Below are 19,440 nucleotides of genomic sequence, written 5' to 3' on the forward strand. Positions count from 1 at the left end.
TTATTTTAAAAAGTGATTTCATTAGATATATTTATAACAAATCTCAGTCAAAATTCAAAGAAATCATTTGTTAATCCAGTGTGTTTATATACAGTGTTGGTAAATATAATTTTCAGTTTGTCTATCTATGACTTACATCTGATGTATTCTTATTAGTCTTGAAAGTTGTTGGCATCTTTGTAGTTTGAAGAGCAATTATCCTGACATGCTGATAATCTATTCTCCTCCTTTCCAACGTTGTTTACTTTAAAAGTTAAAAGCTGACAATCTTAATGCTCTAAGTATCTTTCTTATATATGCACTCTTACCAAGTTAAGAAAATTCTGGTATTATTTTACTAAGATTTTATTAAAAACAAGTATCATTTCTGTATCTACTGGTATGATCATCTTACCGATTTCAGGTGTCAGTACAGTGAACTATGTTGAGAGATAGGGCAATGTTTAACTATTACTATTTACTGTCCTAAAAAATACATATCAGTGAGATTAATGTACATTTCACTCTTTGCTGTTCCAGGGTTACACCTTCCTATGGATCCCATGTATTTGTCTCCTTTTAATGACTCATCTACTAAATGTATTTTATTTGCTTACCTTCGTTCACTTTTTTTATAATTACATTTTCTATAAAATATGAGACTGTACAGCTCTCTGAATGAAATACTGATTATATCCTGCAGGATTTTTTTAAAAAAAATCTTTTGATTATATTTGAGTAAAGGTTTATAAGTCAAGCTGGTGTGTCATACAATCATTGAGATATTGTTTCATAACATTATCATTCACTACTAGTAATAGTATCTAATCAATTCCTTATTGTTTATTACCCCCACCCAACTTACCCAGTTTTATTCTTCTCTCCCTCCATTTTCATGCTTACTAAACCTCCAAGAATAATTTTCTGTGTAAATTATTCCTGTGCTTTCGACTGTGTTGTTAATGTTGTTGTTACTAGGTGTCATCGAGTTAAGTACAACTCAGAGAGACCCTATAAACAAAAGATCTGAACCCTGTTCTATCCTGAGCAATCCTCAGACTTTAAGAGCCCACTGCAGCAGTCCCCCTGTCAATCCACCTGGTTGAGGGTCTTCCTCTCCTTCACTGACCTGCCACCCTTCCCTGCATCATGTCCTTCTCCATGGTATTAATAGCACCTCCTGGCAACATGTCCTAAGTATGTCATTCTTGCCTCCAAACAGCACTCCAGCTGCACCCTTCTCCAAGACCTAGCTGTTTGTTCTCTTGGCTATCCATAGGATGTTTATTGGTCTTCTTCAACACCACAGCTACAAGGTATCAATTATTTTCCTGACATCCTTATTCAATGTCCAGGTCTTGATGCACAGCAAGTAATCAAAAAGTCTGTGGTTTGAACCAGACATAGTCTTCAAACAGCATCACTATTGCTCAATAATTTGGAAAGGTTCTTAACTGCAGATTTCCCCATTGCAATGCATCTCCTCATTTCCTGAATGCTTGTACCAAGGGTACACTTCCTTCTCTATTCCAAAAAATGCAGTGCTTCCCTGCTCTGTTCACAACAATTTCCTGGTCCAGATATAGGTTCTACATTAGCACAATCAAGTGCTCTGGGATTCCCATTCTTCTCAACTTGTCATGATCCACACAAACACTTTTGCATAGTCAATAAAGCACAAATAGAAATTCTTCTCATATTCCTATTTTTAGCCAGGATCCATCTGGCACCAGCAATGATATCCCTGGTGCCATGACCACTTCTAAATCCTGCTTGAACTTCTGGCAGTTTCTTAGCCATTTTTAAATGATCCTCAGCAGCTTTTCTGCTTGCATGTAGTATCAATAATTTCCACACTCAGTCTGATCACCTTTCTTGGGAATGGGAACAAATATGGACTTCTTCCTATCCATTGGCCAGCTAGCCTGTCTTCAAATTTCTTGGCACAGACTGGTGAGTGCATTCAAGGCTGCACCTAACACTTGTTAATGGAAACAAGTCAACTGATATCCCATTGATTCCTGGGGCCTTATTTTTGGCCAATGCCTTCAACGCAGCTTTCATTTTCTCCGTCAATTCCACTGGCTCCTGTTCATATGGTACTTCCCGAAATTTTCAGTGTCAATTAAAACTTTCTGTTACAGTGACTTTGTGTATTCCCTCCATTTTCTTCTGATGCTTTCTGGGTCATTCAATAAATTGCCCAAAGCATCTTTCAATATTGCAACATGGGGCTTAAATTTGGTTTTCAATTCTTTCAGAATGAGAAAGGAAGAGTGAGTCCCTCCCTTTTTATTCTCCAATTCTAGCTCTCTGCACAATACTTTGCTGTACTGGTTTTATACCATAATGGTCCTTCATGATTGATTTATGCCACGCAGTATAAATATTCTTCTCAATTTGTACATATTGATTCCTCTAACGTGTACATGACAGAGTACTGTGCATCAAGAAAATCAAGAATAAAAACAATCAAGAATTCAGTTAATACTGCATAGGATGGATGAATTCTTCAAATCTGATATCAGTTTAGTTTGGATTAAGTTCTCAATTTCAATTTTTATTTCATATCCAATACTCAGAGGAGATACTCAAATTTCCAAACTTTCTATGTTTTACTTCAGGGACATCTCTTATAAATAAAAATGGGGATTTTTGTGGCATAGTGGTAGGGAGGTGCAGTGCCAATCTTAAGGAATACAGTTCAAATCCCCCAGCTGCTCCGAAAGATAAAGACTGGCATTCTCCTACGGGATTTATTGACTCTGAAAACTGACTGGAGGGTCAGCTATGCATGGGTTTTGATGCAATAGTATGAAACAACAACAACTTATAAACAGAGTGGGAGTGGATGGATTTCTCACTGCATCCCTTGCTCCAAGGCTTTGTTATAATAAATTCCTATCTGTTACTGTTGTTGATTGCAAGACTCATAGCAACCCTATGATCAAAAGGCCTGAAGCCATTCTATGACTATCGTCATTTATCAAAGTTCATAGAATTTCTAGAGGCACATTGTTTAGGAAGTGGATGCCACTCCTGCTTTCAAACCTGTTTTAAACTGCGAGCTCCACCAAACACTGTCTTCCATGTTATGACATTTGACACCCCAATGGCACAAGGTATGCTTTCTAATTACCACCTGGTATTTCTCCTTTGACCCCGAGACAGAATCTCTAAATACTTGGACTTTCTCCAACAAATGCCCTCCATATATGTAAGGCTCCCAGACCACACTACTTTGTGGTATGTACTAATGACATGACTAACGTGAGCACTGGATAGGCCAGGTGACCTAAGTCAAGGAAGGCATGCCCAGATTCAGCAGCTTACCGCATCTTTCTCCTGTGCTACAGTAAGTATGCGTGAACCACTAAATCAGAAGTGAAGTGAAGTGACCAGATAGCTGTGGAAATCCTATGGGCCAGTTATCTTTCACCTTACCTCTGTCACTGCTGTTAAGACAGAACCCACTTATTGCTGACCCTCCAGTGGGCTTTTGAGACTGTAATTTTATGGAAGGACTGCCCATCCATCACCCAAGGGGCCACTGGATTCACCTCCTCCTAGATTCAAATCTCCTTCAAGGTTCAGACTTAGCAGTGCAACTTCTTTTTTTTATTATTTTATTATTTTTTGCGTGTACCGTCAAATCGGATCTGACTGGTACAGAGATTGCCCCTCCTTCTCCTGCAGAGCATCTGGTGGATTAGAACCATGTGCCTCTGAGTTTGCAGTGCAGCTTCCTGCCACTAGGCCACCAGAGCTCCCTTGCAGTGCAACTTCTTAAGGACTGACACCAAAGCTCCCTCATTCCATGCTACTGAAATTCTGTATGTGTTAGTCAATTCAATTGCAATGGCTTTTGTTTTTAGATCAGCAGTGACAGGAAGTCCTTAGGCATCGTGAAATTATAGCTGGCATCGAACATCTAAAGCAGGCCAGGATGTCCAGAGGTCTGTGCCCTGTAACTTGGGAGATATGGGACAATGTGGCAAGCCTCTAGCATCTAACATTTGCAAAGTCCAACCCAACCATATGATGAGAAAGACTGAGGCTAAAGGAGCCATATTAAGTAATCCATATCCTGGCACCCTGGTTGTTCACAGATCACGTGTCTGAAAGCTGTGTCCTTAGGGTTCCTTATCAGTAAGAGGAGACAGAGCAGTGTGCTCTGGGCCACAGAGGATAAAGACAAGTAGTTGCTGGAGAAGTGAGTTTCTTAGGGTACTTGCCAGCCAGCACAGCCAAGTTTGTAGACCCAGAGAGTCACTTCAGGGTTGCTTTAAGAGTAGATGTGGCACATAATTGGCAAAGCTATAAGAGTTTCTTATCATTTCTGAGCTTGGCAGAATCCAGGCCACCCTTTCAGCATAGGTCCTAGACCTAAACAGTAACCTGTTAACGTCTTAATTCTGAAACTTCTTTATTGTAAGTGATTCCTTCCTAATTCCTACTGTTTTCAAGGCAATGAATTCTCAAATCCAATAAAGAAGTAGTGAAAGCAGTGGGAGAAATGGTTTTGTGTTAAGCGTTGTTAAAACATCATGGAGGCTATGAGCTCTGGTGGCCTAGTGGCAAGAAGCTGTACTGCAATCACAGAGATGAACGGTTCGAATCCACTAGATGCTCTGCTGAAGAAGGAGGGACAATCTCCTGTAAGAGTCAGATTTGATTTGACAATACACACACACAAAATAATAAAAAATGAAAACCAAAACAGAACAGACCAAAAACCATCATGGGGGCTTTTGCTATTGATAAATATTCTTCCCAATTAAAAAGTTAGTGATCCAATTACAATAACAATGTTCAAGAGGGCAAAAACCAACAAATGCTGATGAGGCTGTAGGGAGATTAGAACTCTTATTCACTGCTGTTAGGGAATATAAAATGATATAGCCACTACGGAAGGTGGTATGGCCCTTTCTCTACCATCTGTCGCAGCAATTCCACTACTGGGAATATACCCTAAAAAAACCAGAGCCACAATTCAAACAGATGTATGCACACCCATATTTACTGATGCATTATGCACAATATCAAAGAGATGGCAGCAAACCAAATGCCCACCAATAAACAGAAAAAGTTTAGTACATCCATACAATAGAATATTATGCAACACTGAAAGGCAATGAACTTGTAAAACATAACACAACATGGGGTAGCCTGGAGAACATTATGCTAAGTAAAATTTCTTGGTAAAAAATGGACAAATACTGCATACCACCGCTGTTATAAAACAGGATAGATAGGGGAGTGGGGAGGAAGTGGGGAGATAAAGGAGAAAGAGTGGATAGATAATGAACACTGCATGAGGGGGGAAATGTCCAAAAGGAATATATGATTAGGCATTATTACATGTATGACAACAATCTGGAACAAGGAGTACACTGGGAGGATGGACTAGGGGGTATGGGGAGAAAATGCGAACAATAAATTTAAAAAAATTTATTAGCGGAGGTCAGATGCTCCTTGCTAACAGTTCACAAAGTTAATGTTCCCCATGTTATTTATGGTATAATAGCCTTAAGCACTATAAATACAGGCACACTTACTGTACAGACATCATGCTTGTCTCCATTGCTGACTCTAATTTCCCTTCCTCTGCTGTATCCATGGTGGATTTCTCTGTTTCACCAGGAAGATCAGGTGCACAAGCTCCATAATACTCTGGGGCAGCAGCTACATAAGGGGAAGGAACAAAGCTGCCACTGCGTAACTTACTGACTTCTTCTTCAAGTTTTTTCTTTTCCTCAAGCAAACGAGCTCGGTCTTCAGAAAGTGATTCTATCAAATCTGAGGGCCAGCAAATAGGAATAAGCATTAAAATTATTAAATTATTAAAATAATCTGAAATATGCAACTTTAATTTTAAAAAGGAATTAAAAATGTACAACAAAATAGTACTAATAGTACTAACCTTTATCTCGTTCTTGTTGCTGCATTGTGCTTTTTAACTTATCACTGAGATCATTTATTATAGTCTCTTTTCTCTTTTTCTCTCTTGTTAAAACAGTGTTAAAATTGGTCTGGAACAAATAATAACAACTTCTTACGTTGTATACACACAATTAGACACTAAGATTAAGTAAATAAATCCTTCATGTACTTTTGTTAAAATTTTTTTTCCTTCATATACTTTTTTTTTTCCTTCATATACTTTTATGTGAGGTACAGTGTAAAGAGAAAAATATTTCATGATCAAAGAATGCTCATTTTAAAAAAGGAATTAATAGTGCATAGTTGTTACATCCTTTTTCTTTGACTTATTTCTTTTTCCCTTTGGTTTATGTGGTAAATTTTATTATCACAAAAGTATTTTCCCATGACTATATTAAAGCCTAGTGTTAAGAAGCTGCACTGCAATCCTCAAGGCATGTGGTTTGAATCTCCCAGCTGCTACGTAGGAGAAGAATGGCCAATCTTCTTCCATGTGATTGCCTCTGAAAACCTGTTGGGAGAGTCAGCTATGGGTCGGTTCTGATTCAATGGTACACAATAACGATACCTACTGGACCTCTGATTTATATCAACTTAACTTGTTACTCCTGAATTTTCAGTTACTCAACTTTCATAAAAATTCCTTAATGAAAAGCTCATGTATTTAACTGTCTGAGAACCTGGCAATTTTAACTGTAATCTAAGAGCTCTAGTGGTGACAGGCCCTGTTAACCAAATTCTACTCTCTAGAAGTTCAAATCTACCACTAGCTCTGAGAAAAAAAATGAACAGTTTTCTCCCAAAGTGATTTCAAATCCGGTCAGCTGACCCCCAAGTGGGTTTCATGGCTATAAAAAGGACTACACCAGATACACAGCATTGGAAATCAGAATGGGTCAGAATTCACTCAACAGTAGTGAGTGGAGTTATAAAGGGAAGTTTATCTGACCGAAATATAACAGCAATAATCACGGATGAAATAGCCTAAGTTAACTTATCGATTGCTCAACATTTCCTAGGAAAATTTTACTAATTAGTAGTATCTATTTACCATCAAAATGTTCTATGGTTGCAGACGCTGCAACAGCCACAGCTACGGACACTATGGCTTCTGGAGTTACAGTGACTGATGAATTCATCCAAGTTTTTATAGATATGAAAGTAAGGATACCTTCTACACAAAAAGAAAGCTTTCACTTCTGTTTATGTGATGACAAAAGGCAAGTTAACAGTAGAGGAAGGAAAGGAGATCTTGGTGGGTGACACTGGGGATGACCCCAACATATCTTCTGTGAAGTATAGTTTGCACAACACCACATATCAAACATAAGAGTATGAGAAAGAAGATCTAATATTAATATTCTGCATGCCTAAGAGGGCATCTTAAAAGAGCAAGATGATTTATGCTAGCTCTAAAAATACCATGATGAAAAAATTTACAGGTATTGAACATGAGTAGCAAGTAAATGGCTTAGATGGTATAAAGGCTCAACACTTGGGAGAGAAGGTGGAAGGTAATGTATTGATTTCACTTATCATAAGACAGTCAAGTGCCATCTGAATGTTAAAGAGCTTCATTTCTCCAGTTCTGTCAAGTGGACTAGTAGTAGTAGGCTGGTTGGTCTGGTGTGAGTTTTTTTTTCACTACCACTGAATGAAGGAAAAACATTCATTTAAGAGTGTCTGCCATTAGACTATTGACACTGTCACTTTTATGCAGAATCTAAGCCAAGCCTTTCTGTCCTACTTTAGCAAAAGAACTGGTTTTATGCCTCCTCCCCTGTAGCAAGCACTGCAATAAATGTGATTGCCAGTGTGACTAGCTTAGAGTACTACCAGAGCTAGGCTAATTGAATGCTTTGAAAGTATTATCCACCGGCTTAATGGTAAACTTTATACAGCATTATCTACAATATTATTTATAGTTGTACTTGGTTGCAGTTCTGTGAGGCTCAAAGCATTCACACACCTCACTTGCCCTAGCAAGCCTATTTTTATGATGTGGTAGCACAGATGTAGTAGTATCATGCACTGAAAGCACTAGATCTGTGTTAAGTTTAATTTCCCCACCCTAAAAGGGTTCCAACTAAAAAAAACCCTCTAACATCCTGAATGAGTGCTAATTAACTTATCCAAGTACCTCAGTCCTTATTCCTGTTACATGCATACCTTCATAAAAGAAACAGCTGTTAGTTATGCCTTTTTGTTTCCCATTGAATGTATACTACTGAATTTAGTTTTATTACCATGAGTCTTCTTGGAAGACTGCAATTTTGAATATGGTCATCATGGCAATTTCTGTGTGAAAGACCCTCAAACAGAACATATTTTATTAGATACTCCTCTCACAAAAATGGCCACAATGCAAAAAAATTACAGAATATTAAAAATTGTGGCATATTAAAAAATGTTCTATGGCTGTTGGAACAACAAATTATGCAAAAAATAATGGCAACAGGTTTGTAATTTTAGGTAAAAATTTAACAAATTTGTTTTAAATCGTGTAGTCAAAGAGGTAAGGGAACTCTGGTAGCCTAGTCAGTTGGGACTTGAGCTGCTAAGCTAAAGGCCATTCCTTAGTGGTAGTTTGAACTCACTAGTGGGAAGAAGATGTGCTATCTATCTTGTCCTATGAAATTTATAACACCAGAAAATCACTGGAAGGTTGGCTTTAAGTCAAATAGCTGAACTCAACGGCAATGAGTTGGGTTTTTTCCTCGGAGCCAAAGAAAGGATACAGGAAAATCATTTAATAAAACAACAACAACAAAACAACAACTACAACAAACACCCATTCATTTATATTTTGTAGTAATCATTTATTTATATAGAAAATTAATGTTTATAAACTGTATATTAACTACTTTGTTAATGTCTCTGCTGTTTCTGTAATAGGAATCAGGCTTTGAGGAATTGGCAATCTCTTGCTATGCAATTAAATTGCCTCTGAAACTCTCAGGAGGGTCAGTTGAGTTGGTTATGACTGTATGGTATACAACAACAGTATCAATTTATAAAATGTGTATAAGATTAAAAGGCTACTGTTGTTATGTAAAGGTAAAATATCAGATAATACTGAATGCATGCACTAATTATAAATGCACATTAATTTTAGAAATGAAAGTTATCAATAGACAGAATACAAAACCACCATCAAACAGGGCCTACATCTGTCAGTTTTGTGGTGCCCTCCTCTCTCTCTTTGTTGTAATGAGCTAGCTTTAGTAAGAAATGTAAATTCAATTATATTAACCCTTCTTTTTTAATTAATTTTAATGCAATCCCTTAATTTCTTATTTTTGCCACATCTCAATAAGAAAAATGCTGAGCTGTACGACTTACACTGTTAAGTGCTGTCGAGTCCACTGTAAGACAGCGACCCTGAAACAATGATCTGAACCCTGCCCTATCCTATGCCATCCTATTCTAATACACTTGAGCCCATTGTTACCGTCACTGTGTTAATTCATCAGAAGACAAAGCCTCACCACCCTTGGCTCTAAGGAATACCTTTGGTTGCACTTTCCTCAAGACATTTGTTTATTCTTCTGAAAGTCCACAGGATAGTCAGTATCCTTTTCCCAATACCACAACACAACTTACAGTATCTGTTATTTTATGAATACCACCATTAAAATTCAAATGGGAACACACCTGTTGTTCAGCAATCAAAGATGTTCGAACATTTTGCATTTCTTCATTTTTTCTTTTTTCTTGCTCTTCAAGTTGTTCTAGAAACTTAGCTTTTTCCTCCTGAAGCTTTTCTTGAAGTTCAGAAACTAAACTTGAAGAATCATCTCTGACAGATTCAGTTGCAAGACTTGAAAAATTAATATAAACATTTTAAAACTGTTTAACTACAAAGATATATATTACAATTTCAAAGCATCAAAAAGGATTATTCATCTTACATAAAATGTATTGAAACATTTCTCTGTGAGCTCTCATCTTCCTACCAACAAGGAAACAAATACAAGGGCATAGTTCAATACAGACTACATGATCTCTGTAGTCAACTTATCTAATTTATATTAGATACAATTCTGAATAAATTCAGATTGGTAAAGGATAACACTTTCAATAATAAAATCAATATACTTCCCATAACGTGTCAATCTGCTAACAAAAAGCTCAGTGGTTCAAACCTAGTAGTCACTCTGACAGAGAAATATGGGCTGTATAAAGATTTACATAAAGATTTACAGCCCTACAGAGTCAGTGGTCAGCCATTAACTGTTACACTCTTCTAGATGGCACAGAGTTTATAATTTTTCCTACAGCCATATGACCATTGAGAGGAAAATATATTCAACAGTATTAGGTATATTTGAAGAGTCTGATTTATTAGCTCAAAAGAAAAAGCCCCAAAAACTCATTGCCACAGAGTATAAGTTTTTGGATTTTTTTTTTTTTTTTTGTGTGTGTGTGTGTGTGTGTGTGTGTGTGTGTGTGTGTTTAATGATAAGTGCATATTTATTACTGAAAAAAATCCATGTGTGATTAGGTATTATTGTCATGATAGGAGACCAGAACGAAGGCTGAAGTGGAGTGGACTTGGGTGGAGGAATTGTATAACAATAAATGAATTTTTCTTTTACTTTTCAAAGAGAAGAGCGAACTGGGGAGGGAGAAGGGGTGGGCAGGGAGAAAAGTGCAACAATAAATGAATGTAAATTCAAAGTCTCTGTAAATTTCCATTCAACTAAGTTTTTGAAGTTCTTAACACCATGGAGTGGAGACTGCCCGTTTTCTCCAGATGTGCCTCCTGGTGGAATCATACTGCAAGGCAGGTGTGGATTTGGTTAGCAGTGCTACTCATTATGGACCAACAAAGATCAGAAATAATCATCCTAAACTACTCGTCTCCATGATTAGAGAGCTTTAGAGCCTGATATAATGAACTTGTAGGGAACAGATTTCCAGTGTGAAACACACTGGACTGATGTTTTATATATGCACTCATTTTTCCCTAATTTGTGACCACGGCAGTGTTCCCATAGCCAGGGCCTCAAACAACCTTTGCTGACAGTTTGCATTTCTGCCTCAGATATACTAAATCTGAATCTACATTTTGAAACATGATCCCCAGGTGGTACGTGTGTGTGTTATGTGTGTACTTGTATATATGTCTGGTTTGTTTTGTTTTGGTTTTTGATCGTTTAAAACAAGCTTGGAAGCAGGAATGGCATCCACTTCTGAAATAGCTTGTCTCTGGAAACCCTGTGAATCTGGAGAAAGGATGAAAGTTATACAAGTTTTCAGGTCTTTCGTTCATAGGATTGCTACGAGTTGCCTATGACTTGACGACACTTAACAACAAAAAAATGAAACTTTACTCCTCAACCTTGAATTTACAGTAATTTCACACCATCTTAGCCAAATGATAAGAAAGGAAAACATTCTATTAATGTTTAACTTCTGTAATCAATACTTTAATCATCAATCTTATGCATTTTTCAACACAACTGGATCAAAGATGGTAAACCATGTTAAAGTAAAGGAAACAAACAGTAAAGTTAAAGCAATGTACCTTACACCAAACTATTTTGGTTACAAAGTTAAATAACTGCATTTATTTTATTTTAAACCATATTATAACGCTTTTTAAATCAGGACCCATCTTACAATCAAGTGGGAATATTTAAATATTTCCTTAATTCTCTATAATTTCCTAGCCTACAGAATTTGTTGCATGGAGGAAGGAAATCTAACATCAGGAAATTCTGCAGATGATCAAAGAGTTATATTGTCAATTAATTACTTGCTAAACACCTGAAAGTTGGACCATGTCTATGAATGACAGAAAAGTCAACAATGCCTTAGAGGTGTGATATTAAGAGTATAGAATCTCATAAACTTTCAAGAGAGCAAATAAGTCTATTCTGGAGAAGGTGAAACCAGAGTTCTTTGGAGGCCAGGCCAGTGAAACTATCTAACACACTTTGTTGTTAGAAGAGGCTGGTCCTTGTAGAAGTGGATAGGTGGAGAGAGGAAGGCACACAAGAAGATCAATGGACACAGTAACTGCAATAGGCTTCAGTGTGTTGTAGATGGTGAGGACGCACAAGATACCGCAAGGTTTACAGGGTCCCTATGAGTTGTAGTCTATTTGATGCCACATATCAAAAACAACAATAAAGATATTACTGAAGAGTTCTGGTGATCTAGTCCACTGGAGTTCAGGATCCACTAATACCTGCTCAGGAGAAAGATGGGCAATCTCCTCCCAGGCATTTACAGCCTTGAAAATCAAATGTAAGCTCAAATATGAATTGACTCCACCTCTATGGCAATGGTTTTGAGTGAGGTTACTAAAATTCTCAGGATGAAAAAATAATCCACTGCCATCAAAAGTCAGTTCTGACTCAAATGACCCTGTAAAAGAGAACTAACCTATCCTGTTTTCAAGGTGGTTATCTTTAAGAAAAGATCTTCCTCCCACAGAATTGGTTTTGACTCGCAGTGACCTCTATGACTGGGTTTCCTATGCTGTAATCTTGAATAGAACACATAGCCAGAGCTTTCCAACTACTGAACCACCGTGAGTTTGCACAACAGACTGTTCTGTCAGCAGCCAAGAATTTAAGGACTAGGTTTGGGATACCCTTTCTCACAGTTGATAGTTTGTAGGGAGCTGCTTCTCTGGCCATTCACAAGTACTCTGGAAAAAATACTGACACGAAACAGGGTGGTACAATCTGTTCGGTATTTATCATCTTCACCTTTGGACTGCTTAAGTGTTTGCTTATTTCAGGATTAGACTGGACTGTAAGAGGTAGACAGAGAAGATAACTGTCACACAGGATACCAGATATTGCTGTCTCGGAACACCCCAAAAATTCAGTATAATATTATTATATAATAGTCATATGATAAGAATATTCCATTATATAATAATTATATATAATATAGAATTATATTACATAATATATAACTCATAATATTTTATATAATAATATTCAGTAGAAATAAGTTTATGGTGTTACTGTTCAGTGCCATCAAATTAATTATGACGCAAGTTACTATTGTTTACGATAGAGTCGGACTCCATGCATAGCTGATCCTCCCATGGGTTTTCAGAGAGAGTAACTGCATAGGAGGAGATTGCCCATTCTTCTCCCTCAGTGAGATGGTGGCCTTAAAACACGTGCAGTGCAGCTTTTTGCCACGAGGCCATCAGGCTCATGTTGTTGTTATGTGCCACTGAAGTGGACTGCAACTCAGCAACCCTATGCACAACAACTCTGAAGCCTTCTCTAATCTTGAGCCAACCTCATGGTCTCTGACACACTTAATTCTCAGTACCCCAGTAACAGAGTGAGTCAGTCCATCTCATCCTGGGTCTTCCTCTCCTGTGCTATCCCACCACCCTTCCAAGAATAATGTCCCTCTCCAAGGACTGGATTCTCCTTGCAATATGCCCCAAAATAGGTCATACAAAGCTTCAAAGTCCTTGCCTCCAAGGAGCAGCCTGATTGCACTCTCTCCAGGACAAACCTGCTTATTCTAGTAGTCCATGGTATATTCAACTCTCTTCTCCAGAAAAAAATCAAAGGCATCAGTTTTTCTATCATTCTTTGTCAATGTCCAGCTCTGAATCCTGTCCTATTCTGTGCTACCTTCACCATCTCTGATATATATACTTAAGCCTTGATATGTACTCAAAAACTGATATACTGTTTACATTATGATTAGTACAGGGTATGTGCAGATTCACAGTTATTAAAACAAAAACAAAAAACCCTTTTGACAATAAAAGCACAGAACAGAAATCTTCTAACTTGAATAACAATCAACTCCTAAACTTAGATAGGAACAGGAGTTTCATTTGCATAATCCACCGAAGTATCATAGAATTTATTCTATGTAACTGACTGCCACATTATTTTAAATTACCTAGGATTCTGACAGGGAGCACTGGTGGCCTACTGGTTAAGAAGTTCAGCTGTGAATCCAAAGAGACACAGTTTGAACCTACAAATTACTCCACTGGATAAGGATAGACAATCTCCTCCCTTGTGAAAACCCGCTAAAAGGTCAGCTATGGATTGGTTTTGACTTAGCACATGACAACAGGACTCTGAAAGGAACTTTAGTGGACTAGTGGGTAAAGAGTTACACTGTCAACCCAAAGGCAGGTAGTCTGAATCTACTATTGTCTTTAAGAAACAAAGATGGGCAATCAACTCCCACTTGATTTACTCTAAACCCTCTCTGGAGGTCAACTATGAGCAATAAATTGAGCCTGAGGATCCTGACAACTCTGATATTAAAAGGGAATGGAACCTACAACCAGAAGAGAATAGATGAATGGGACCTTCCAGGAATCAAATCCATATGCACATCAAAACACTTCAACAGGGTAAAAAGGAAAGCCACAGAATAGGAAAAAATATTTGGTAATGACATACCTGATAAGGATCTCATATCTAAAATCTACAGAATATTCTAGCACCTCAACGGGAAAAAGGTAAACAGTCCAATCACAAAATGGACACAGGATATGAAAAGACTCTTTACCAAAGACATTCAGATGGCGAACACACACGTGAAGAAATGTTCAAAATCCCTAGCTCTCAGAGAGATGTAAATAAAAACAACTATGAGGTATCCATCTCACCCCAGTAACAACAGCAAAGCTCAGCAAAGCAGCAAACAACAAATACTGACAAGGTTGTGTAGAGACTGAAAATCTTATTCACTGCCGGTGGGAGTGTAACACTATGGAAGGCAGTAAGGTGCTCTCTTAAAATTTTGCCAATAGAAATAACATTTGGCTCAGCAATTATACTCCTAGGAATATACCCTAAAGAAATTGTAACTGCCACCCAAGCAGATATATACACACCATGTTTATAGCTGCACTATTCACAATAGAAAAACAGATGGACATAACCCAAGTATCCATCAACAAATGAATACATAGAAAAAGTATTGTATAATCACATAATATTACACAGCACTGAAAAACTAGAAACTCATAAAATATTACACAACATGGGTGACCCTTGAGGACATTATGGTGAGTGAAATATGTCAGTCACAAAAAAAGACAAATACTGCATTAACATCATTTTTATAAAATAGGACTAACATTGGGTTTGGGAGAAAATAAGAAGAGACAAATAATGGATACTGCATTGGAACAGATGAAGGAAAAGAACTGTTTAAAAGGAATATATGATTAGGCATTATACATACATCAACAGCCCAGAATAAGCAGTACATTGCAAAGAGGACTTGGGGGAGGGAGGTAATTAATGGATATTGAAAAAAAAAAGTGAGAATGAGAGAGGGGTGTAAAGGGGTAAAATGTGCAACAATGAATGAAAGAAAATCTAACTTTTCTGTAAATTTTATTAAAATTAGAATTAAAAGTAAAAATTGTATTAAAAAACCAGAATGGATCCTTTTTTTCCTCTCATTTCTGCTGAGTAAGAATTCAGGTCTTGAGTTGCAATACATTTTTTAATTAATTTTAATGAACATTTACAGAGATTTTGGATTTCCAATCATTCATTGTTGCATTTTTCTCCCTGCCCCACCCTGCCAATTCCCTCTTCTCTTTGAAAAGTAAAAGAAAAATTCCTTCATTGGTATACAATCCGCCCCCCCCCACACAATAATTAAGGATCTTTGGGCAGAATATTGAATGATGCAGGAAGCATTAAAAGATGAAAAGAGTATACAGAGTCATTGTACCAAAAGGAATTGGCCGTGGTACTACGGCTATTATGGTCAACGTCAGGTAGAACTTGGCTGTAAGCAGAGAGTACCAGTGGAATGTCTACCTGTGTTTCATTGACTATGCAAATGCATTTGACTGTGTAGATCACAGTAACTGTGGCTGATTCTGAGAAGAATGGGAATCTGATAAAACTCGATTGTGATTATGCAAAACCTACCACTGGGCCAACTGGCAGCATCAGTATGGATGGTGAAGAGATTAAGATAGTTAACCATTTTAGTTTGCTTGGCTCCACAGTCAACACTCTTGGTAACAGAAGCCAGGAAATCAGGAGACGAATTGCACTGGGAAAGTCAGCTGTGAGGGACCTCTCAAGAGTACTGAAGTGCAACAACATCAGGCTGGAGACTAAGGTGTGCCTGATCCAGGCTATAGTCTCTGCAACTACGTGTCATGCATCGGAGAGTTGGACAATGAATAGGGATGCTAGAAAGAGAATTGATGCCTTTGAGTTGTGGTGCCGGAGAAGAGTTTTGAATATACCATGGACTGCTAGGAGAACAAACAGGTTTGTCCTGGAGAGGGTGAAGCCAGAATGTTCCCTGGAGTCAAGGATTCTGAAGCTTTGCCTGAAATACTTTGGGCATGTTACAAAGAGGGACTGGTCCTTGGAGAGGGACATCATGTTTGGGAAAGTGGAGGGACGGCGTAGTAGAGGAAGACCCTCGATGAGATGGATCGATTCTGTGAGTGGAGTGGGGGGAATGAATGTGTTTGAGACAGTAAGGCTGGCACAGGATAGGACAGCAATTAGGGTTCTTGTACATAGTGTCGCTATGAGTGGAAAACGACTTGATGGCACATAACAACAACAACATACTTGGACTAAGAGGCAGTCATCAGAACAGAGCAAGAAAATACTGCATGGTTCAAAACTGAGAAAGGTTTGTGCCAAGGATGTGTCTTATCTCCGTTCTTTTCAATCTATCTGTGGAGCACATTATTTGGGAGGCTGGGCTCTATGAGGAAAAATGTGGCATCAGGATTGGACGTAGACTCAACAACAATCTGCTTTATGCAGATGACACAACCCTGCTTGCTGAAACTGAGGAGGACCTGAAGCACTTGTTGCACAAGGTCAAGGACTGTAGATTTCAATACGGACTTAAGCTCAACATCAAGAAAACAAAGATCCTTATCACTGGGCTGATAGGAACCATCATAATGGATGGTGATGAGAATGAAATTGTTGACAGCTTCAGTTTGCTTGGCTCTACAATGAACACTCTTGGTACCAGCTGCCAGGAAATTAAAAGACAAATTGCACTGGTAAAGTCTGCTGTCAGAGACCTCTCTGAAGTACTGAAAAACAAGGATGTCAGTCTGGAGACTAAGGTGTACCTGATACAGGTCATGGTCTTTGCAATTACTTGCTATGTTTCAGAAAGCTGGACAATGACTAGGGAAGAGAGAAGGTAAATTGATGCCTTTGAGCTGTGGTCCTGGAGAAGAATACTGAATATACCATGGACTGCTAGGGGAACAAACAAGTTCGTCCTGGAGAGAGTGAAGCCAGACTTCTCCTTGGAGGCAAGAATTCTGAAGCTTTATCTGATACACGTTGGATATGTTGCAAGGTGGGATCAGTCATTGGAGAGGGATGTCATGCTTCGGATGGTGGAGGGACAGTGCAGGAGAGGAAGACCCTCGATGAGGTGGACTGATTCAGTGACTCGGGTAATGGAGATAGGAGTGTTGAAGACAGTAAGATTTGCATGGGACAGAGAAGGGTTTAGGGCTGTTGTGCACAGGGTAGCTATAAGTCACAGGCAACTTGACGGCACATACAACAAAAATTAACTCTTAGTTGATCCTTCAATGGGTTTTCAGAGGCTGTAAATCACATGGTAGGAATTGTCCCAGTTGCTATGAAATTGCTGGGGGATTCAAATCACTAAGAAAATTCAAACTGCCAGAGAAGTGACACCTTTTGAGTTAGCAGAGCCCTACAAACTTGATCACATCTGAGAAAGGATATTAAAAATAAAGAACTTACCAGTTGCTCTATGAGAGAAAAATATGGTAGTTTGCTTTTGTAAAGCTTTACAGCCTTGGGAATACTGTTGCTATGCCCAACTGATTCAGATCTAACTCACAGATGACCCTCCAGTGGATTTTCAGAAGCTGTAAATCACAAGAGACTGCCCATCCTTCTATTGTAAAGTAGCTGATAGATTTGATCTCTCTGCCTTTTGAGTTGGTAGTACAACTCCTTACCACTAGGTCACCAGTGAGTGCTTCCTGTGGGAATACTATAGGGCTACTACTCTAAATGCAGATTTTCTCAGTGCAAAGTGTCTCCTTTTGTTCCCTGACTGTTGGTACCAAGGATGCTAACTGTGGATCCAAGCAAGATGAAGCTGCTGAAAGTTCAATATCCTCTTCATCCATCATGATGCTGCTTATCAGCAGTTAGCGACCTCTCCAAATTACTGTAGAGTAATGATGTCAGTTTGAGGACTAAGGTGTGTCTAATTCGCGGTTTCTCTTTCCAAACACTTACTTTGCATCTGAGAGCTGGACAATAAATAAGGATAACAGAAGAATTATTGATGCCTTTGAGCTGTAGTGTCAGAAAAGAGCACCAAGGTATGTCTTGGAAAGGGTGCAGCCAGAGTGTTCTTTGGAGGCAAGAATGGTTAGGTTTCACCTCACATACTTTGGGAATGTTGCTAGAAGGAGCTATTCCTTGAAGAGGGAAGGGTGGAGGGTCAGCAAAAGAAGAGGAAGATCTTTAACCAGGTGAAATGACATGGTGATTGCCACAGTGGGCTCTAGTGTGTCATGAAATGTGGAGATGGCACAGGATAGAAAAAGGTTCATATCTTTTAATCACAGGGTTGTTATGAGTCGTACTCAACTCTACAGCACCTAATAACATTTTCATGTAGTCATACAGAGCTACTGTGGTCTAGCCTCTAAGGGGCTGGTACTGCAAACTGAAAGGTTACAACTCCCTGGTGGCTGCCTGGGAGAGAGATGGGCAATCTCCCTTAAGTAGGACTTACAGCCTCAGAAACTCAATAGGTGGTCAGCTATGAGTTTAAGGAGTCTCATGGCCCGACCCACAGTGCTTCACCCTGCTAACTCAAAGGCTTCAATTCTCTGGTGTTTCAAATTCACCAGCTGCTCCTTAGGAGAAATACATCAGTCTTTCAACATAAAAGTTTACAACCTTGGAGACTTGGTAGAGGGTTGCTTTAAACTAAAACAGACTTGATGGCAGTGGGTTTTGGTTTTTGGTTTATATAGTCACAATGAGGTAAAATGAATTCAACTGCAATGGCATTGGTTTTGTTCTGATTAGCCAAAAATATGATAATGGTGGTGAAAGAAAGGGTATGCATTAAAATCAAGAGACAAATACATTATATCTACTTGAACTTAAAAGGAGTGATATACTGATTCTGAAAACCAGAGGAAGCCTCAGTTCCAACTTGACAACAACTACTACTCAATGAACATATCCCCAATTTGCTATTTAAGGTAAAAATAGTAAATATAAAGACATAATGATCATACACAATATATGAACATTAATCAATTAAATCAACTTAATATAACAATATATTTGTTGTATAATTTCAAACTGTAAAACTTACCATTTTGCTAACTGAGTCTCAAGATGTTGAACTTTTTCTAGTAATTCTTTCTCCACAGCCTCTCTTTCCATTTTGAATTCCTTCAGAGCAGTCTGAATGGCTTCTTCTTTGTCACAAGTAAGCTTCTGAATTAACTGTTCTCTGTCCTGCTCTTGGCTCATGGCCAAT

At 38.3% G+C, this 19,440-nt stretch overlaps 1 protein-coding gene and 1 pseudogene across 1 annotated transcript in view; one reads left to right on the forward strand and one right to left on the reverse strand.

Moving 5' to 3' along the window:
• The window catches only part of RB1CC1 (RB1-inducible coiled-coil 1), a 58,504-nt gene that overhangs the window by 17,228 nt on the left and 21,836 nt on the right, over nucleotides 1-19,440 (reverse strand). The window contains exons 14-17 of the mRNA XM_006901610.1: nucleotides 19,273-19,439; nucleotides 9,577-9,742; nucleotides 5,903-6,011; nucleotides 5,538-5,778 (exon numbers count right to left, since the gene is read on the reverse strand). Coding sequence (XP_006901672.1) covers nucleotides 5,538-5,778; nucleotides 5,903-6,011; nucleotides 9,577-9,742; nucleotides 19,273-19,439 — 683 coding nt within the window. The remainder of the gene's footprint in view (nucleotides 1-5,537; nucleotides 5,779-5,902; nucleotides 6,012-9,576; nucleotides 9,743-19,272; nucleotide 19,440) is intronic.
• LOC102877649 lies at nucleotides 7,027-7,483 on the forward strand (annotated as a pseudogene).

This window comes from Elephantulus edwardii, unplaced genomic scaffold (genome assembly GCF_000299155.1).
Source record: "Elephantulus edwardii isolate Elephantulus edwardi_28Jun2011 unplaced genomic scaffold, EleEdw1.0 scaffold00338, whole genome shotgun sequence".
Lineage (NCBI taxonomy): Eukaryota > Metazoa > Chordata > Mammalia > Macroscelidea > Macroscelididae > Elephantulus > Elephantulus edwardii.